The 21,269-nt window shown below is 36.0% G+C and overlaps 2 protein-coding genes across 6 annotated transcripts in view; one reads left to right on the top strand and one right to left on the bottom strand.

Annotated features, from left to right (window-relative positions):
- The first annotated feature begins 670 nt into the window (after window positions 1–670).
- On the top strand, window positions 671–10,000 carry syncripl (synaptotagmin binding, cytoplasmic RNA interacting protein, like). Of its 4 annotated transcripts, none has more exons than XM_065267300.1 (13): window positions 671–822; window positions 2,895–3,053; window positions 4,002–4,120; window positions 4,262–4,369; window positions 4,913–5,026; window positions 5,163–5,339; window positions 5,417–5,552; window positions 5,658–5,863; window positions 5,952–6,101; window positions 6,184–6,305; window positions 6,445–6,808; window positions 7,003–7,029; window positions 8,636–10,000. In XM_065267300.1, the coding sequence occupies exons 2-13, from the start codon at window positions 2,906–2,908 to the stop codon at window positions 8,672–8,674; spliced, it is 1,710 nt and encodes a 569-aa protein (XP_065123372.1). In that variant the 5' UTR covers window positions 671–822; window positions 2,895–2,905; the 3' UTR covers window positions 8,675–10,000. The 4 variants fall into 4 exon arrangements, with proteins under 4 accessions (XP_065123372.1, XP_065123375.1, XP_065123376.1 ...); XM_065267303.1 differs by having other exon boundaries at window positions 6,445–6,868; XM_065267304.1 differs by lacking the exon at window positions 7,003–7,029.
- Window positions 10,001–13,961: 3,961 nt separating this feature from the next.
- The window catches only part of LOC135778297 (otoferlin), a 17,870-nt gene continuing 10,562 nt past the window's right edge, over window positions 13,962–21,269 (bottom strand). Inside the window, exons 28-41 of one of the 2 annotated variants that reach the window (XM_065288754.2) lie at window positions 20,298–20,361; window positions 19,525–19,613; window positions 19,288–19,431; window positions 18,743–18,880; window positions 18,535–18,662; window positions 18,285–18,455; window positions 17,379–17,539; window positions 16,957–17,099; window positions 16,791–16,879; window positions 16,607–16,705; window positions 16,213–16,454; window positions 15,950–16,128; window positions 15,689–15,789; window positions 13,962–14,200 (exon numbers count right to left, since the gene is read on the bottom strand). In XM_065288754.2, the coding sequence (XP_065144826.2) occupies window positions 14,020–14,200; window positions 15,689–15,789; window positions 15,950–16,128; window positions 16,213–16,454; window positions 16,607–16,705; window positions 16,791–16,879; window positions 16,957–17,099; window positions 17,379–17,539; window positions 18,285–18,455; window positions 18,535–18,662; window positions 18,743–18,880; window positions 19,288–19,431; window positions 19,525–19,613; window positions 20,298–20,361 (1,929 nt within the window). In that variant the 3' untranslated portion in view covers window positions 13,962–14,019. Of the gene's footprint in view, window positions 14,201–15,688; window positions 15,790–15,949; window positions 16,129–16,212; window positions 16,455–16,606; window positions 16,706–16,790; window positions 16,880–16,956; window positions 17,100–17,378; window positions 17,540–18,284; window positions 18,456–18,534; window positions 18,663–18,742; window positions 18,881–19,287; window positions 19,432–19,524; window positions 19,614–20,280; window positions 20,362–21,269 lie in introns of both variants that reach the window. The other variant, XM_065288755.2, reaches the window with a different exon arrangement.

Genomic DNA, 21,269 nt, shown 5'->3' with positions numbered 1-21,269 from the left:
TAACAGTTTTAAAGGGTTTTATGTATTTTCAACTGCAAAAAATACTTATTATTTTTATAATATTATATTTTATACATTTTTATACTTTGAGATTTTGGCCAGTAAAAATATATTTTTTGCTGTATGGGTTGTAAAATTAGAAATGTATTTGTTGCCTCTGAAATACTTTTTGAAATATATGTTTATATGAAGGTTAAAACTAAATTCAAACATATATTTAATTAATCTTTACTTTCTACAAAATGTATTTTAGCATATATTTAAATCATATTTTTGGCCAAATATTTTTTTTTCTTTTTGCTGTATAGTTGCAGCAATCTGAATCCTGATATTTACTACAGCAGCCCTTGGAAATATATAATGCATATATAATACATTTTATTAATGGTGCAGTATAGCAAACAAAGTTAACAAAGAAAACCTAGTAAAATTTTATCCTTTATTATATAGTATCGAGACATGGATTCCCATTACATTAAATAAATGTTTTTTTTTTTTTGTTAAGTTGTGATCGTACAGTAACTCTCCCATTTTCTAAATACTGTACACACCACACACATACAAAAAAGCTGTACACTCGTTTTCTTTTCACGTGTGCCAGATCGTGGCTGCTGTGACGCCACCCCTCCACTGGATGCGAGAAACCCCGTACAACCGGAAGCGGAAAAAAACTCCCGCGGCATGAGTTTCACCGCCATTTTGCATCAGCCCTGTTGAAAAGAGTGGGAGCGCAGAAACGGCGGAGATCTGGCCACTTTATTTCTATCTCAACACGTTTCCCTCTGGATTTAATCCAACCTAATCCGAGATATAAACTGACAGGTATGAGAATCCTCTCTTAAGATTTAACTAACGCGCAGTCCGCCGCGGTTAACTGGCGCTGCTTTGGCTTTTCAAACAAAAGTATTGAGTGATCGCGCGCGCCTCACACCGGCTTTCTGTGGCGGCAGGCGGGTTAACTTAAAACACACACGAGGGACAATCGCACACCTTTACGCGTCCTTTACGCTCACTAGTATGATTTCCGTGACTTAACCTGTGGTAAATAGTCTGGTAAAGTCTTGATGTTGGTCGCTGATCAAACACAATGTTGCCCCCTCCCCTCACACAAATACACTCACGCGCACGTTATCACGCAAACAAACTTATCAGCACACCCGTGTGCGCTTGAAACGTCATATTAAAGTGTTAGTTTGTTATTTTTAACAATGTAGTAACACGGGACTGTTTATGACCACGGCTTTATTATAACCCGGAGTGTCCACGTAGTGTGATGTGGCCTACTGTACATGCCCTTGTCATTCAGCGCTCCACACTGTCTGACACAACAAAGAGACAAACACATCCCATAAAAACACACAAGATCAGAACGGCGTGACACGACGTCAGGTCTTTTAGACTAACCTGTGTTTGAAACCAAAAATAAATATTTACTAAGGAATTTCACGCATTCATTCTTGATAACCGGTTTGTAAATAAAAGATTGACATCGTAACTTGTGTTGGGTTATGAAGTTGTGATTTATAAAGCACTGAGTTAAAAGAGGGTTGTAAAAATGACACGCATTGTTTTCACCCTTGTTAAATGAATATGGGGTGCATGCATGGCTCGTGCAAATGATCGTCTCTCGCGCAGAACCGGAAGTCGTTCGGCCTGGGGAACACGTGGACGCTTGGCTGATGTTATGCAGTAACAGAGAAATGCCATTGTGACTTTATCCCATCATTCTTCTCTCATATAACACTTTATTTTGGTGTTCTTGTTATAGTAAACTTACTACTGTAGCATTAAATTATGCATAATTACTAGGATTGTCAATAGATTAAAATATTTAATCTAGATTAATCGCATAATTGTCATGAGTTAACTTGTGATTAATCACAAGTAAATCACACAATTTTATCTGTTCTATATTTATATTCATTTAAAACTTTTCAAGTTTATAATACTCTAATCAACATGGGCGTGGACAAAGAAGGATGCTTTATGTATGTTTATTATGAGTGAAAGAGTCAGCAAAGTTAATTTTGAAAACTGTAATTCTGTGTATGTATGTGTGCATGCTTAGATCTGTCAGCGCGAGGAAGATCTTTTTCGAGTCTTCTCACTATTAATAATGCCTGCACTTTATTTTCTAATTACTGCGTGTTTTAAAGCCAAAACCAAAATTTCAGATGCGCAAGTGGATGGACAACCGTCCTTTGTATTAGTTGAGCATTTAGGACGGTAAACCTCTCAGAAAACGTCCAAATAAAGATCATTTTAGACATTTGATGACTATTTACTTTACTGTCTTAGGCTGCATATTAATTTATCCAACAACGGGCAAGGCCTTAATCACACGTTAATAAATTAGTGTTGTTAAAATAAATTTACCTTAACACGTAATTATTGGGGCTGTCAAAATTAACAAGCATCCAATAGTTACAAGCATGGCTGATATGTCACAAATAACAATCATTCATTATATTGTACCATACCATCACTTTACCATGGTACTGCCGCAAGCAGTGGTTGTAAAATGAAAACCATTTATGTATCACTCACAGTTTTTACAAAGCTTAAAGAAAGCACAGCAATATAATCATAATGTGACCGACATATTAATGTTTTATTATCAGGACCCTTCAGATTCCCACCCATAACTGCCTCTGTACTTACTCTTCAGTATGGTGTAGATTGCACCGTTGCCTTTTTGGAAAAAAAAAAAAGAGTTCAGTGAATTTCACACGTGTCAGTATTTGACTGCGTAGTTTGTCATTTTTTGCAAAGCATGTGTAATATTATCATGAATAAATGAAGAGATTGTCCTGCATCTCAGTGCTTATTTGGTGTTGAAGGTAGCACCCAACATTTCTGATTTGAATGTTTTGAATTTTTTCTTTCCTATAAAGATTACAGAGACATGGCCACAGAGCATATAAATGGGAATGGTACAGATGAACCAATGGAGTCTTCACCTGCTCCTACCCATTCAGAGCATTTCCAGACATTACTAGACGCTGGCCTACCTAGAAAGGTTGCTGTCAAACTAGATGAAATTTATTTAGCAGGTAAGAATTTTACACCTCCTCACCCTTTTTTCTCAGTTGCCTTTTTATTACATATACTGTGATGTTTGTTTTTGGCTACATATAACCTTTCTCTTGTGTTTTTGGTTATTCCAGTAACTGTATGCATAAAAATCATCTTTTTTTATAATAATTTATATATAATAGTTATTCAACAAATGAATTGGAACACCTGATACTTAGAAAGCAATATAACTAAGAGTGAATATATGTAAAAAATGTGTGTAATTCAGTTGAGTAAATCCTGAAGTGTAGTTTTGTTTTTATGCGTACAGTGTGTGTGATGTCATATCCATCATCAGAATAGTACACACACACACACACACACACAGTCTGCATGAGTGAGCTACAAGTGTACACGTACTTTACAAGGCTGTGCATTTGACCTCAAGCGATCATATGTGCAGATACACATAAAAAACAAACTATACTTCAGACTTAAGAGCTGGTCAACTGTAAGGGGACGTGTACACAAAGGTGTTTACATCAGCTTATATTTGCATACAGTTGGCGTTTTTTCATGCTAAGCACCCAGAACATTTTCATCTTTGGGTAAAATGCTCAGTTCGTCAATGGTCAAGTGTCCGCCTGACGTTTTTTCAGCTCTGTGTTTAAATGCTTTTGTGTTCACGCCCCCTAAGAGAGACTAAACACTATTGTCATGTCTGTTCTGTGTGCTATTTGATATTTTGACAGTGTGTGTGACCTCATGTTAAATTTAGTTCTTTATAATAATTGACCCTAAACGGATGAGATGAAATGAACCGACCTGTTTGTTTTCCTGTGGTTTATTATCACACTATAAATGAAACGGCAATCTTGACAGAGATCACTTACTGCTCACAGCTGGATAATCTTAGTAGTTAAACTCTGAAAATCACAAAGTAATGTCATAAGAATGGTTGTAATGAAATGTTTTGTTTGGCGCAGGTCTCGTCTCTCACAGTGATCTGGACGATCGGGCGATTGAAGCTCTGAAAGAGTTTAATGAAGAGGGCGCTCTGCAGGTTCTTCTGCAGTTTAAAGACAGCGATCTGTCGCATGTTCAAGTATGTTTGACAAACACTGAATGTTCATTGAACCTTATTACTTGTGCTATTTGTACACATGTTATTATAATATAAAACATGCAGCTTTGTTGTTGTTGTTGTTGTTTTAAACTCACATGTGGTTGATTGTGCTGTGAACAGAATAAAAGTGCCTTTCTGTGTGGCGTTATGAAGACGTACAGGCAGAGAGAGAAGCAAGGCACTAAAGTGTCTGATTCTAATAAAGGACCAGATGAAACCAAAATCAAAGTAAGTCTACGGATCATCCTTCTTTCTTTCTAACCTTTCTATCATCTGTCTGTCATTTGCTCAGTACGGTAGGGCTGGGTGGTTATACAAAAAAATTTGATGGTGATTGACTTGCACAACATGGCAAATGAGAAGATTTAGTATCTGTTTTCGAAAAACCAGATCTATCTTAGTAGTATGGATTGTGATAATTCTTGCAGTGGCCATTTTAATAATGATGAGTTACATTTTGTGATATTCGTGAGACATAAAGGAGCAGTGAAATTGCCGGTTTTCTTTTATGATATATAATGTAGAAAATTGTAATAATGTAATAAAATGTTAATAGTGTAACGGTTGGATTTATTATTAATAATAATAATAATAATAATAATGTTTAATCTGTGTGAGTGCAAATATACAGATGAAACACTAGATGGCGATGTCTGTTTAATGATCACATTATGACTGAAACACTCCTAATAAAATCTCTGCTTATTTTTAGTTTTACATTTGATTGATGCTCAAATACGGATAATTTATTTGACTGTTTTATATCATCAGGCATTGCTTGAGAGAACGGGCTATACGCTCGATGTGACGACAGGTCAGAGGAAATACGGCGGTCCTCCTCCAGGATCCACTAATGCTGGAGTTCAGCCCGCTGTCGGCACTGAGGTTTGTCCTACAGTTTCTAAATAACTGTGAATTTCACTGACCTGCACTGCAAGACATTTTCCAAAAGTTGCTAATATAGTCAGTATATTATGTCTCATTGTCTGACGTACTGACAATCATGTTTAAACATTGACAGATATTTGTGGGCAAGATCCCGAGAGATCTCTTTGAAGATGAGCTGGTTCCTCTCTTTGAGAAAGCCGGACCGATCTGGGATCTGCGTCTCATGATGGATCCCCTCAGCGGATTGAACCGAGGATACGCATTCGTCACCTTCTGCACTAAAGAGGCGGCTCAGGAGGCTGTCAAACTCGTAAGTATTTGTCTTTTGCTACTGTTATCCGATTAAACAATATGAAGTCCTTCCTAATGGTTTGATTTTTCCTACAGTGTAACAACACTGAAATTCGACCCGGTAAACACATTGGTGTTTGCATCTCTGTTGCCAATAATCGTCTGTTTGTGGGCTCCATCCCCAAGAGCAAAACTAAAGAGCAGATCGTGGAGGAGTTTGCCAAAGTTACCGGTAAGTCAGGAGATGAATGCTAGGAGTTATACCATCTTCTAAAATAACCACCCTATAACCCTAATAGACAAGTGTTTGATGGATCGGTTTCTGTTTTCTCAACAGAGGGTTTGAATGATGTCATCCTGTACCATCAGCCAGATGACAAGAAGAAGAATCGAGGCTTCTGTTTCTTAGAGTATGAGGATCACAAAACTGCCGCCCAGGCGCGCCGTCGCTTGATGAGCGGTAAAGTGAAGGTCTGGGGCAATGTGGTGACTGTGGAGTGGGCCGACCCCATCGAAGATCCTGACCCAGAGGTCATGGCAAAGGTGACGTGATGCTTGCTATAAATCTTGTGTGGTTGATTGGTGGGACATCATGAGAACCTTGAATTGATTTTTATGTGTGCTTTTTTAGGTCAAAGTCCTCTTTGTGAGAAACCTGGCGAGCACAGTAACAGAAGAACATCTGGAGCAAACCTTCTGTCCATTTGGCAAACTGGAGCGGGTTAAGAAGCTCAAAGATTACGCCTTCATTCATTTTGAGGAGCGAGACGGTGCTGTTAAGGTAACGGTCTCATCCCGCTTTCCGTCATTCTTTAAGTTGTCACTAATTTATGCATTTATTTAATGAAAGTGTTTTTCAAAAGGCGCTAGCTGAAATGCATGGCAAGGATCTGGAAGGAGAACAAATTGAAATCGTCTTTGCAAAGCCGCCTGATCAGAAGAGAAAAGAACGAAAGGCTCAGAGACAAGCTGCTAAAACTCAAATGTAAGATGCTTTTACTGATGATTTCGTTCATTTAAATCATGTTGAGTAATTTTGTGTTTGGATATTCAGTTAAATGGTTTTGGTTAACATTTTTTTTTTAGCGATCAGGTGATTTCAGCTGTATATCTGATTCTTTTAGGTATGATGAGTATTATTATTACGCCCCGCCACAAATGCATCCATCATCAAGACCCAGAGGACGAAGCGTGAGAGGAGCGTATTCGTACCCCCACGACTATTACGGCTACGAGGATTATTACGACTACTACGGCTACGACTATCACAACTACAGAGGAGGCTATGACGATCCGTACTACGGCTACGAAGACTTTCAAGCTCACGTCAGAGGAAGAGGCAACAGAGGAGTCCGCGGGCCCACGCTGCCCAGAGGCCGCGGCTCCGGTGTCGTCAGGGGGAGGGCCGGCTACTCTCAGCGCGGAGGGCTGGGAACCGGCCGGGGTGGGCGCGGCTCCAGAGGCGGAGTCCAGCAGCGAAATCGAGTGGTACGTGATTGGTGCATGGAGCAATCTTTAACTGTTGGCAGGAGGTTTTAAAACTATAGGGTAAATGCTCAGCTTTTCACATAAAACTTTTATTTTCTCTACTTGTTTTTATGACAAAGAACTGAGTGATCAAAATACATATTCTGGCATTTGTTTCTCCTTCCCCTCATTTTCACATTGCTTACATATGCAAGGCACCGTGCGGCCGAAACGGACCAAAGGTTTGCACTTTTCTTTCATTTGTAGGAGATACGATCTTACAAATTGATCCTGCATGAAGAAAAGAGCCCAGAATTAACTGAATAAAAGTGTCTGTTATGTTTGACTGGTCAGTGTATCTACCAAATACCTTAGCTATTGATTGATTGAACCTTTAAGAGAAAATCGGCTATCACACAAGAACACATTTTGAGATGAGTCATAATAATCACAAACCTCACACAAGTTAAAATACTTTATTATAACTTCATCAGAATGCTTTCTGTGGAAAAAGCCCAGCTTACTGCTATAAAACTCATAAGATGGGCTCAATTGTGTTAAAGTCATTAACTCTTTCCCTGCCTATGACGAGCTTTTACAGCAATCCATATTTTCGCTATTATCCACTATGTGGCGCTCTTACCAAACTTATAAAACACTAAAGCATCTAAAAGGATCCAAAAACAGTAAAACTCCTGTGTATGTTTTGATGATCCCTCTGAATCTGATCTCTAACAAAAGGGCATTTATTTCAGCTTTTTGCTCAAATAAATGGTATTTTTAAGAAACCTACCCATATTTGAGAGGTGATAAAAAGAGAACAAATGACGATGGCATAAAACCATATTTATTTGAAAGTCGAGGGTCTGTTCTTTCATTTGATATATTGTATGTTTATATATTTAAAGAAGAACGTTTTATGGAAGGTATTAAACTTTTGTGAAAATTATAAAAAATGTTGAGGCTGGCTGGCAACTCTTTACCCCTTAATTGGTGATGTTCTGTGAGAGTTTACTTCAATATTTTGCATGTACATTTTAATCTATCACGACAAACTATACATCATTGGAGAGGTCTAAGAATATAGAATACATATTTCAACAGTGTCTTATAAAAGAAATTGTTACATTAATAAATTGTTAAAATAAATTACAGTGACAGTCATTTATTAATTTGTGACAAGTGTATGCAGCAAACCGTTGACACCTAGTGGCCTTTGTTGGTAAAACCACTAAGTGACACATTTTTCTTTGTGATTATAACTTAAAATTTGGATCACAACTAGTTTAGATTTGCGTTTTAAATTTTATAGCATTACTGGCATGAAACATGTATAAAATCTATACTTTATTGCATTATTTTTATTTATTACAAATTCATATTTTCACCTCCAGACACTTACGTAAAAAAACGTAAGTGTCTTTAAAGCCAAGATTAGGCTTCTAGACCAAAAAAAGCCAGAGTTATATTAATTTGAAGATGTACGAAACCGTTCTCCATCATTTAAAAGGGCAGCACAGTTAAAGGGTTAAAAACACTGGCGGGGAAAGAGTTAAAATAACTAATCAAATAAATTTAACCTTAAAAAATTGAATGTTTTTATAAAATATTAAAAGACCTGTTTCATGAACGCACATCATAAATATCCTACAAAATAAGTTTTACTGTGGTGTTTATTTTGTTTGTGTTATCACAGTACATTAAAATGCCTTGATCTCATTTAAAAAAACCTGAATTGTTTGCCATAACCCATGTCCTGTAGTTGTCCTCCATGAACCTAGCATTTTTTGCTTTCATTGTTGCATTACATATGTGTAATAAATGTCTCCATGTGTTTTGTTTTACCAGGGTAAGGGGGTCGAGGCTGGTCCTGACCAGGTAGTATGAAGACTGACTTATTGTATGGGGTTACACCGGATGCTACAGTGTTCATAAGGGTTAAAGTAGACTCAATGGTCCAATGATATTCCAGCCTTTATCGAAGCATATCTCCTATACTGCCACTCCTGACAACCCGGAAAAGTTCAGTCGTCATCATATACCGGACTTTTCCCGTAAGGAGCCTCACTACCCCCCTGGTTATATAACTCCATACTGAAAAAAAAATTTGGAATTGAAGTTTTGAATCCCTTTATGTCAAACGTGTGTTGCACTTTTATTTTTGTCGTTTGTTTTTTTTCTCTCTCTGGGTTTGATGTGGCTCAGAGGAGCGTGATGCTGATGTATATTTTTGTGCTAACTACAATTTTCTTGTCGGAATATCCATGTTAACCTAAAATGTTTTGGTTTGGGTCGAGACCATCTGCAGGTTTTTGGTGTAACCGCCTCACATGGGTAAGTCAGGCATTCCAGGAGCGTGGTTCTTTGAGAACTTGTCGTTTTAAGGGTCGGTTAACTACCTCAGTCGAGAGGATTCAACTACCCTGCCTGTACTGTAAATAGGGAAGCTTAAAAGCGTAGGAGCAGGGCTGGTTTCTTATGAAATATGCACGAGGGCAGCGGCTCTGTGTGTAATTTAAGTCAATCTGCTGCTGCTCTGGCATTGCGATCAGTTAAACTGGGCATGCGACCGAATCTCATGTGATGAGTTAAAATGAAATGAGCCCTGCTCTTATTGTGTTTTTAACTGAATTAGCTGGCCCAGACGCTTCTTCAGATGATGTAGTTACTGGGTGTATGATTGTATGATAGTTTGGAATAAAATGTTACCTTTTTTTTTGTATCGGCTTAACGTCACAAATGCAAGCAACTGCATTTATTAAGCCTCGCAGTGTCCGTTTTTCTATCAGCAACAGGTTTTTTTTTTTTTTTAGTTTTTTGTCAAAACCAGTTTAGCTTTCTGAGCAACAAGGAATTATGTGGGTTTTTTAATCGATCATGAATTTCATGGACTGCCGTTGGCTGTAGTGCTCGCCGTCACCGCGGGTTAGCGGATGGGAAATGAACTCTGTAGTTTCTGTAGATAAAGGGACACTGCAGTCTCGGTTTATATTCCATATATAGCAAACAGGTGAATGAACCATTGACCCGGTTTTGTACACAGTTAACTCCCTCTCAATGAAGCCGTAACATTGCAACCTTTTCAAAAGATGTGAGCAGTTTTAATCTATTGTTGGTGGCCAACAATGTTTTTGCATTCCAGCAAATAAATTGTTTTATACTGTAAAATGAGGTGAGTGTAACTTATTTTTGTAATAAAGGTTTTGAATTCTATCTTAAGTGTTGGTACTGTTTGAATCTTCTCACTTGTCATGCACTTTCTTTACGCTGTTTCTATATAAGAGGGTTTTAGTGAAATGAATAGCAAGCTAGGCTTTGTGAAATCAGATTTAAAGTCGCTTTAAGTTACAGTAATCGTTTAATGTATGCATAGAAATAAAAGCAAAATGATGTCACACATACATCTGTACCCACACATATAGTTCACTTTAAAAGAACAGTTTCCTCATTAACATCCTCAGTAACTTTCTTCATTGACATTTAAAAATGTCATATATAGTTCTTTTCTAGTTTCTGAATAGATAAAGCTAAAAAAAAGCTTTATTAAACCATTCAAATCTTGCATAAGGGGTGAGCAGGGCACAAACTAACACAATTGTACAAGGCCGATCAATCTGTGCTTTTGGTCTTTTTACTGTCAGAAGATCTCCTGTGAATTTGTGAAAAGTTTTGATGTGTTTTGGTTAAAATATTGAACAAAGAGTGTTTTGGAGGCATGAAAGTACATTTCTTCATCTTTTATGTTTTTTTTTTAGTTCTGAGTTGGGTGTGTAAGTCACCAAATTCAACCTTATAGTATTTTAATCACTGTCTTGTTACATAAAACATAACATTTTGAAACATGTCAACAACTCCTAGTAACTGATAGCTGGGATTGAAAACATTTTTACACGGCGGGGTTAGTTGTCACACAGTCTCAGGTACACAATGATAATGAAATGAAAACAATATAAATACTATTCATCAAAATGATAACTATTAATACAATATCAGGGGAAATAACTCACTATTATGATTTTTTGTCTTAAATCTATTTCTATGCATTGCTGCATAATAGACGGATGATTAGATAAAAGATGATGGATGGATGAATGTGTGGATATCTATCTATTATAGGCAGATATATAAACAATATTCACCTTTAGTATATAGACAGAATTTGATTGAATTATTTGTGTTTAAACTCAATATTCTAGCTGGTGTTACAACAAAGCCTCTGTTTGTTACAATGAACTCCACCTATGGGGTAATGTTTGCACTCCTCTGTCTTTCGGTGTAATTGTACGATAACGGTAGATCACATAAACTTTTAGGGGTGGTTTCCCGGAAAGGGATTATCTTTATTATGAAATATAACTTGTTTTAACAAACATGTCTTACTAAAAACATTAGTGGTGTGCATTTTGAGGCAAAACAAAGGGCAGTGATGTATTTTAAGATTTGTTAGTGCAAGTTCTTTTTTTAGTTCGGACAACCCTTACATTTATTTTAGTCTAGGACTAGTCTAATCCATGTTCGGGAAACCGCCCCTGTGTGTGTGGATTGCGTACAAAATGATTCATCTAACTTAACCCTTGTGGGTTGTTGAGGCCATTTTTTTATGTCTTAATTTGGCCACAACTTTCTCTGTGTTTCAGCAAATGAAATGATTTTTGGTGACAAATCTTATATTTACACATATTTTGAGAAAATGATTTGAAATTTTTCAAAAACTCAACAATATACCATGGGCAAATGACTTACCCTTTCGGGTTGTTCGTGTACAAAAAAGCCACTAAATTAAACGGCTGTAAAAAATGTACCAGATGAATATTTTTTCCAAATAAAAAAAAAAAATGTGTTAATCACCCTCAGTACTGATCAAAACTACCAAATGCTGACAACATTTCCATGATTTTAACTCTTTAATTGCCATGTTCATAAGTCGCTGACTTGATGAAAAAAAATCACAAAATTACAGATTTTCAGTATAAAAAGTGATTGTGGACTGGATTTTATTTTCCTTTTTTACAGTCTTGGGCTTGTCAAAAATTACAAATTTTACCTCTTAGCAAAAGGAAAAAGCACCAACAATCAAGAATGCATGATAATAAAATGTCATGGCTTTGCAATCAAAAAGTTTTGTTATAATGGAAGTCAATGGGGCAAAAACAGTAAGTGAGGGTGTAAAAGAATAAAAACTGATGCTGCACAAAAACTAAAAATGCATCAAAGCCAATGTTTTTACCAATCTTTGGCATGCCCAAAAAAGGTAAAAAAAAATCCAGTCCACAATCACTTTTTACATTGAAAATCAGTCAGTTTGTGTTTTCCCCCCAATCAGTGACACCACTTATGAACTTGGCAATTAAAGAGTTAAAATCATGGACATTTTGTAAACATTTGGTAGTTTTGATCAGATCAGTATTGAGGTTGATTAACAGATTTATAAAAAGAATTAGAAAAAATAATTATCTGATAAATTTTTTACAGCCGTTTAATTTAGTGGCCTTTTTTGTACACGAATAACCCGAATGGGAACAACCCACAAGGGTTAAATATTTTTTGAACGATAGAGCCAAAGACAAAAAAAGGTCCATCTAATGTAAATGTGTATTCTAGAGTAAATAAATCGGTTTGATTCAAGACTGATTTTTCTAACAGTAATAAAAGACTACAGTCATTATATTTATGTATGCATATATAAAAATCAAGCAAAAAACATCATGGCTTTTATTTATGATTCATCATACAGACGGAAAGTCACACGCTAACAGAATTTAAGAGGATATTTCATTGTCACAAACTAGATTGCTTTGGCAATTTTGTAACAAAACACAGTAATGCCAATACATCTATTGAAAACTCACTATGTAAATTGTGGGATTTTAATCTATACTGAAAATGAAAGAGAATTCTGCACTAAAGTCACACCAACTTAAAGCAAACTATAAATGCCAGTTATAGAAACAAGTCTGAACTGATTGAATTAAATGCAGATAAACAAATCATGTTTGAATGAAAACATTTTAGATTTATTATTAATTATTTACTCATTTTTTTAAAGTAAGTGGCCGCCATCAATTTATTTAAGCTACATTTAAACCAAAAAATTTGAAAAACAAAACAAAAAACTTTTGTTTAAATGTAGCTTAAATAAATAGATTACAGCCACTTACCGTAAAAAAATGAGTAAATTGAAGGAATCATTTTTTTTTCAGTGATAGGATATAAGAGGCTTGTTGCTCATTTCTCCTCTCAGACTCCCAGAAGTTTCTTGGCCATATAGCCGGGCATACTGTAGAGGAAGATGGCCACAATGGCAAGCAGAAGAAGGGCCAACACAAGTTTGATGACCAGCCACTTGTATTGGTTGCAGACGAGATAGCGGACTGCCTTTAGTGGCATAAGGAACCACAGGAATGTTGTGTCGGGACGGCTGGTAGAAAACAAAACCAGTAAACAAACTGTAAACAAACATGCTGGACTTTTAACATAGATGTTTGTTTTATTGATGAACACATAAGACAAAAGCAGTTCAAAGCAGTTGTCTTTATGTGCATCAATACCAAACAGTGCCCATCAATGACTCGTTGTTTAAGAAACTCTTTTAAAATAGGAGCTAATGCTTAAGTATGGCTCACAAATGGACATTAAATGTATATTTTAAATGTTTAAATGTGTTTAATTAACATAAAACGGAGGCAGTAACGGTGCTGAATGCATTCATACTTGGACTATTTCAGGCATTGTTTTTTTGTATAAATAAATAGTAAAGCTGATTAAGAACTGTTAATAAATAAAATGCATGTTATATTTTTCATTGATTTATTTGTAGCATTCAAAGCACACAGTAACAGAACTCAGTGAAGAAATATAAATGGTCTATTGTCATGCAAACAATTCTTAATTGATACAAAAACACATTTTGCACTAGCTTTGGATATGCAACCAGACAAATGTCTTTATTTATTTATTAGAGCTAACAAAGTTTACTTAGAAAAATTAAATGCCAACTTTTTTCTGCTATAATAGCTTTTATAATTTTTTTTCATTTATTTAATTGTGTTGAGTTGAATGCATTAATAATTTTAAATAACAGTAATTGAGAAACTGTAAGAGATGATGTGTATTACTTCTCCAAAAAACAAACAGCACAAATCATACTGACAGCAGACATTCTCCGGCCGTGTGTGTGCGTGCGTGTGTGTGTGTGAATGCTGCTGCACTACTGAAGATCAGGACAAAGCTTTTCAAGCCCCTAAAAGTTTTTTCACCATGTATCCGGGCATGCTGTACAAAAACAAACCCAGCATGGCTAATAACAACAGAGCCACCACAATTTTGATGATAAGCCACTTGTATTGGTTGCAGACGAGATAGCGGATTGCTTTGAGCGGACTGATGAACCACAGGAAGGTTGTGTCAGGTCGGCTGGTGGGACAAAGAAAAACGGCTGGTAAAGATCTGTGGCACAGCGCAACATTTATTCCCCTGACTGAAAGTATGAAAAGTTGGATTCAAAAGTTTCTGAATGGTTTATGATGAGTTTTCATAGGATGCAACTCCACTACATTTAAAATAATTATATATTTAAAGTGTATTATTTTGTTTATTTAGGTTTAGCCAAATCTTTATCAGATCTTACACTGCAAAAAATTATCTTTCTATTTAGTATTTTTCTGTTGTTTCAGTAGAAATATCTAAAAATTCTTAAATCAAGATGTATTTTCTTGATGAGCAATATAACCTAAGAAAATAAGTCTAATTTTTAAACAAAAAATATACAATTTAAGTGAAATTGTGGTTAAAACAAGCAAAATATCTGCCAATGGGATTAAATTTTTTTTTTTAATGAAGTGTTTAAGATTATTTCAAGATTCTTTTTCTGCTTGTTTTAAGCAGAAGTTTACTTAAATTGTTTTTTTTAAACATTTTTTTTGTTTAAAAACTAGACTTATTTTCTTAGGTCATTTTGCTCATCAAGAAAATACATCTTGATTTAAGACTTTTTAGATATTTCTACAGAAAACAAGAGAAAAATACAAAGTAAGAAAGTCATTTTTTGCATCTATGTACGTCTGTACATCTGTTTACAACGAAGGATCTCACTTTAAGAAACTTTATCTTACAGTTGAACAAGTAATTGGTTATTCTGGAGAAACTCTTTGTTTTTAAGGGAATTGTCTTACTCCTTATCATTACTTATCAACTACACTTATTTTTATTCTTCATTCCTCAATTCTGATCCCAGAACACCATTGCAAGTCTGAAACTGTAAGGATACATGTAGTAGATCATCACTCAGAGTTTAAAAATCATCCTAAAAAAAGTCCACTGCAAAAAATGACTTTCTTACTTAGTATTTTTCTCTTGTTTTAAGATACAAATATCTAAAGATTCTTAAATTAAGATGAATTTTGAGCAAAATAACATAAGAAAATAAGTTTTGTTTTTAGTTTTTATATATATAAATTTGCCAATAGGCTAAGAACATTTTCTTGAATTAAGTGTTTTTTTTTTGTGTTTTTTTTTTTTTTACTTGTTTTATGCACAATTTTGTCTAAAAAGTGTGTCCTAGATTATTTTGCTCATCAATAAAATAAATGTTGATTTAAAAAAAATGATATTTAAACTGAAAACAAGACAAGAAATAAAGTAATTGACACTGTTGACTTTTGTAGCTTTTGCTATTTAATCAGAGATAGGAGCTTTAATAGTGTTAACATAAATCTATAATATACTTTCCATGTTTCTAGTTTTAAGTTTAAAGTGTATTCATTCTTGTAAACACTTCAGATTTTCTTTGCACAGTTTATAAGGTTTTTGAAAGATATGGGACTTACCTGTCTGATTTTTTCAAGATTAATGATTTAGATATGAAGCACATTGCATGTAAAGGTTTGTAGATGTTGATCTTACTTTGGTTTCTCCAGTGGTTCAGGTTCATTTCGTCCTTCACCCACAGGATTTTTCTCCGCCTCTTCACCTGTCAACAGCTGGAGCTCTGCTTCTACTTTCCCCTGAAGAAATATACAAACTCATGTATGTTACTGGTCTAGGATCAGTGTATTTTTTTTTAATTTTTTTTTTATCTATTGTGCTCTGCATGTATAGATAAAGCAATGAGCAACATATTGTTTAAACCTTAGAAAAGCAGGTCTCTTAACCTTTATCACTTACTGTAATTTCCAACTCATCATTTTCATCCCGGGCTACAAACGGCCACCATCCTTTAATTCTCTTCTGTTTGAAGAGGTTGACCATGGGCATGTCCTGTTCATTGGTGACCATGTCGATGGAGCACTGCTTCGCCGTCTTCGCTCCACGAGGGAATCGATTCAGATCCAGTTCAATTGCACCTGAAAAACAAACATTCGTGTGACGACATAAAAGAAGACTGAGGCTAAAAATCACACACTATATGTCAAAAAACAACATCGCACCCAGAAAATCATCTGCGGAAAAATGATCCGCATCCCAGACTTGTAAATTGAGCCGAGCAGGAATTTTATACTCGGTCTCGTCCCAGGAAAACATGGATTCTTTCTTTGAAATGACAATCTTCTCCTCTGCCTGTAGATAGTCGAAAGGATAAATGAAGCGCCAGTTGAAGTTTCCTTCACCGGTTAGTGAATGATAGTGAACATCAGTGTCCTGCTTGTCTTCCTGTTGACCTTTCAGCCATCTAGTAAACACACAAACACATCCATACATCTGCATTATGTCAATTATGAATATTATGTCAACACTTTCTAAAACTATCCAGAGATAGATTCATTCATTCACTGAATTCAACTTTTTTGTTTGTTTAATAATGTGTCATATATGATGTCATACCCTCGAACAAATATGTCACTGGATTTTTCCCCTGTGAAGATGTCATCATCCTCCAGAACGACCTCATCCGTGTTCCACACGATCACGCGCAGCTCAAATCTGTCCATCAGCAAATATCATTACAACAACATCACATCACATTATTGTTCTGGAGTAACAGTAAAGAAATATAAGTGGATCCTACTTCTTGGGTTTTCGTGGAGAAATATCAAGCGCAGGTCCAGGAGCAGGCATATCTTTTGGAAACATGTCCACCCACATCTCAATTCTCCCCTACATCATGACAATCACATGTTAAACATCACCTCAGCTTCTCTGGACAGATCTTCAGGAGATCATTCATTTCTGACCTGCTCGATGCCGGGTTTATCAGGATTCAGGAGAGGTCTCGTCTCCACGTGTTCAGAAACCAGTTTGCAGCCGGTCCGTGGAATATCTTCCCAATGGTTCAGTACAGCGAGAGCCAGATGCTCATCTGTCTGTTTCTTCAGACCTGTCAGAGAGATGAAGAAACATCTTCTGATGAATCTCAATGTCACTGTTGTTAAAACAACTGGCTGTATCTCAGGAACCATATTTTTTTTCTTTAGTCATCAAGTTGTGACCAATCAAATAGAGATAAACAATATTTTTCAATATATAATTGGGCAAAACAATAAGAAAAATGATCTACATGACATTTAATAAATGCAAAAAATAGATTTCTAAATGGTTCTTAAATATCTCTCTTAAAAAAAGTTTTATTTCAAATGCTTCATGGAAATGTAAATACCATTTTCATCCTCGATCTCAGTGGGTCCAGTGTAAACTCTGTTGGCCACCTTCACTCTTCCCCCCGGTCCATACTGTGGCGAATCCATTTTACTATCTTTACAGAGTTTGGCAAGGATTTGTGTCGGTTTTAGTGGATCTCTCCAAACGTTATAGCCGTGACTAAAAAAACAATCAAGCATCAGTAGAAACATGTACAACTGAACCGTACGTGACCCTGAACAAACAAACAAAAAATGTTTGACTTTTACATCGCCCCTAAGGTGACATTAAAGTAAAAAAATCTAAAGTTTAGTTTCATGTGCTAATGTGAAACTTTCATGTGCTCACGCGAAACCTTCATGTGCAGAATTTTTTTTTTTAAAGTTTAGTTTTGCGTGGTCACGTTAAACTTTCGCATACACATATGAAAGTGAAAGTTTCACATGCGTATGCAAAAGTTTCACGGGCGCACGCTAAACTTTACTTAAACTAAACTTTATTTAATTTTTGCTCCATGTCCCCTTAGGGGCTCCTTTCTACGCAACACAAATTACTAATAATAAATACCTTTTTGATATATTTACGGTAGGAAATTTACAAAATATCTTCAAGAAACATAATCTGTACTAAATGTGCTCCTGTATAGTTCAGTGGTAGAGCATTGCATTAGCAGCGCAGCAGGTCATGGGTTCGAGCCCAAGGAACACACGTTAATAAAAATGTATACTTTGTAATGCGCTCTGTAAGTCGCTTTGAATAAAAGTGTCTGCCAAATGCATAAATATAATATTATATAAATATAATATCCTTATGATTTTTGGCATAAATAACGGATAATATTGACCCATACAATGTTTTTTTGGCTATTGCTACAAATATACCTGTCAGACTTATGAATGGATTTGTGTACAGTGGATCTGCTTACATTGCATAGCTTGAGCTGAGGCCACATGTTGCTCTGTGTTTACTGTAGTAACGGTTTTCCAAGTCAATCTTTGTTTCTCCAATCAGATCATCCGTTCCCACCAAATCCCAGTCATATATGGAGACCGTGAGGGTGGAGTCCATGGGAAGTGTTGCTTCAATGTCAAAAGATCTGAACGTTTGGAGTAAACGAGTTGTTAGTTTTTTAAGCAAATAGGAATCAAAACAAATAAACGTTTTAATGTACTAACTTTCCAAACACAGGGTTGAGCTGCTTTGAGATGTAATTCTCTTTGTCTTTGATCTCTGTCTTTCCGAGTTTAATGGCGATATAAGGATCCGCTTTCCCATTGATGTCTGCTGGATGGAGATCTGTTGCCTGAGACAAATCCATATAATCATGTCAATTATGAACAATTCTTAAACATGGTTTAACAATAAACTACGAGTACTACATACCCTGACGACATAGACTCGAACCAGGACGTTTATAGGGTCGTTGTGTGGGATGTTCTGGAACATGCCCATGCTGGAATCAAAGCTCATTTCTCTGGAGACATCATCTGACAGAGGAACTTTGTAGATACACATGGAGCCCTGCATTGAAGAAACTCTTTAACATTCATCTACATAACATTACATTGACTGACTGTTTCCTGATCTAAGAAATGTTTTGTTTTGTTTTAAAAGGTTCACTGTGTAGAGGATCTAGTGGTGAAACTGTAAATTGCAACCAATGGCTCAGTCCACAGCTCACCCCTCCATTTAAAATGTATAGAGAAGGTACGGTAGCCACCACAGGACAAACATGTCATTGTCTGAGAAAACGTAGTGGCAAAACGCACTCTATCCGCCTTATTCAATGTTATTTATGTTGATTTTAAACCAAGGCTGTGAGGGACAATACAGTTGCTATTGCATTTCTGTCGAGAGATCCTTCTAAACGTTACACAAAGCACCTTTAAATGCTTTACTGCACAAGGAGAAATGATATCTCAACAGACCTTGAACTTTCCTATAAGTCTGTCCTCATCGGCTGCGTTCTGTTCAACATCAGCATCATCTGAACATTTTCCTCTGTACAGGTTAAAGGTATGAAGCCAGTCCTCAAAACTGCCAAATTCAGCCTCAAGCTCTCTATTGTAAACCTGTGAAGGACACAAGATGTTCCTCAGACCTTCACATGAAGAACTGCTGGATCTTCTCTATTCAAACGTTTATCTGTGTAAGTAAAAATAAACCTTAAGCTCTCCAATCTTCTGCTTCTTCTTCTCTGGTGTAGCCTCTGCAGACGCTGGCTTGCTCTTTCCTTTCCCTCGCTTCTTCTTGCCTGTCAGATCAAGATGAACATTTCAATGTATAGATGTATAGCAAGTAGGTTTAGTTAATATCTTTGGTGAGAAATATCTATTGTTATAACTTATATCAAAATAAACACTAAATATACATGTTAAAGTGAATTAAAGGGGACATTTCATAAGACTTTTTTAAGATGTAAATTAAGTCTTTAGTGTCCTCAGAGTGCATATGTGAAGTTTTAGCACAAAATATCATACAGATAATTTATAAGAAAATCTTAAAATTGACACTTTGTAGGTGTGAGCGAAATGTGCTGCTTTTGGGTCTGTTTTTGCAAATGAGTTGATAAAACAAACACTGATCACCATAATGATGGTTTGTTGAAATTGAAACTCAATTGTGCTGTCAATTATTCTCTCTCTCTCTCTTTCTCTGCACTACATGTCAGTGCCATGGTTGGTTAGTGCAGATTACGGGGCGGTATCATTATAATAACAGCCCCATTTCAATGACCTATTTTTCACATGCTTGCAGAAAATGGTTTACCAAAACTAAGTTACTGGGTTGATCTTTTTCGTATTTTCTAAGTTAATAGAAGCACTGGGGACCCAATTATAGCACTTAAACATGGAAAAAGTCAGATTTTCATGATATGACCCCTTTAATAAATGGGTGAGTATCTGTAGTGTTAAATGAACAATGTTTATTGAGTTACCTGCTCCCTCACCAGACTCCAGATCTTCTTTCTCTTCAGGCTCAGCTTCTTGTGCTTTAAGTTTCTAAAGTGTAAAATGATTACACTTAAAACTTTTTAAAACACTTTACAGTTAAAACTTTACATTATTCATGTTTACTGTAGGGATTGCATGGCACATACATACATTTAAAACACTGTTAAAAGTCATTTCTTTGTTGATTTACTGTTTTCTACATTTGATTGCATTTGATGCAGTTTTACTTACAGCCTGCGACCCCATTATAACAAAACCCAGCGTTAAGCAAAACTCCACTGCTACCCCGGATAAACAAACAATATCAATTGTTTCCATAAGGCAGGCTTATTTGAAACGCTGAACAAGGCTTTCTTCAAAAACACACTTCTTCTTTCATGTCATTGTTGAGTTTTGATATAAAACAAAGCTGTTTCGTGCAGTGATGCCTGTGACTTCTACTTGAAGGAACAATGCTAATGACTCTCACTGTGATTGATGTGTGGGTGTGCTTTAACAGGGGAAGTGCCCATAAAAGGAATATGGGGTCACTGATGTGTAACGGGTACCCATATTTGAAAAAAACTTTGGAGGTGTTCTGAGGCATAAGTTTGGCCAGGAAATACTCCATCACAAGCTCAACTGCTTTTTTGACACTTTGCATTTGTTAAGCATGAGGATAAGAACTCTTTAATTGTGTTAATAAGTCAGAACGCATGAAAAAGCATTAACCCCCCCACTTTAATATTCAGAGTATATAATATCTGAGTAATGCCATCTCAAAGATTGAAATCAAACTTTGATGCTCCAAGTCTTGGGTGACCAGGATTTCGGTGCGCCCTCCGTAAGTCGCATTTGTTGATCGCATAAGTCATCAAGGCTCTCACAATTTAGTTAAAAACATTCTAAAATTAACATTTATTTCTTAAGACATACAATTATTGTAATTTCCTTCTTACCTTGAAATGTAATGGTTG

Source organism: Paramisgurnus dabryanus, chromosome 17 (assembly GCF_030506205.2).
Source record: "Paramisgurnus dabryanus chromosome 17, PD_genome_1.1, whole genome shotgun sequence".
NCBI classification, from domain to species: domain Eukaryota; kingdom Metazoa; phylum Chordata; class Actinopteri; order Cypriniformes; family Cobitidae; genus Paramisgurnus; species Paramisgurnus dabryanus.
The sequence above is the reverse complement of the archived record's forward strand: the minus strand, read 5'-3'. Positions and strand labels throughout refer to the sequence as shown.

Bases quoted from the DNA above. Each gene is read 5' to 3' on its own strand.
- syncripl (XM_065267300.1), top strand. From the start codon at position 2,906: ATGGCCACAGAGCATATAAATGGGAATGGTACAGATGAACCAATGGAG. The intron at 6,306-6,444 runs GTAAGATGCTTT...TGATTCTTTTAG, and splicing joins CAAGCTGCTAAAACTCAAAT to GTATGATGAGTATTATTATT. The intron at 6,809-7,002 runs GTACGTGATTGG...TACATATGCAAG, and splicing joins TCCAGCAGCGAAATCGAGTG to GCACCGTGCGGCCGAAACGG.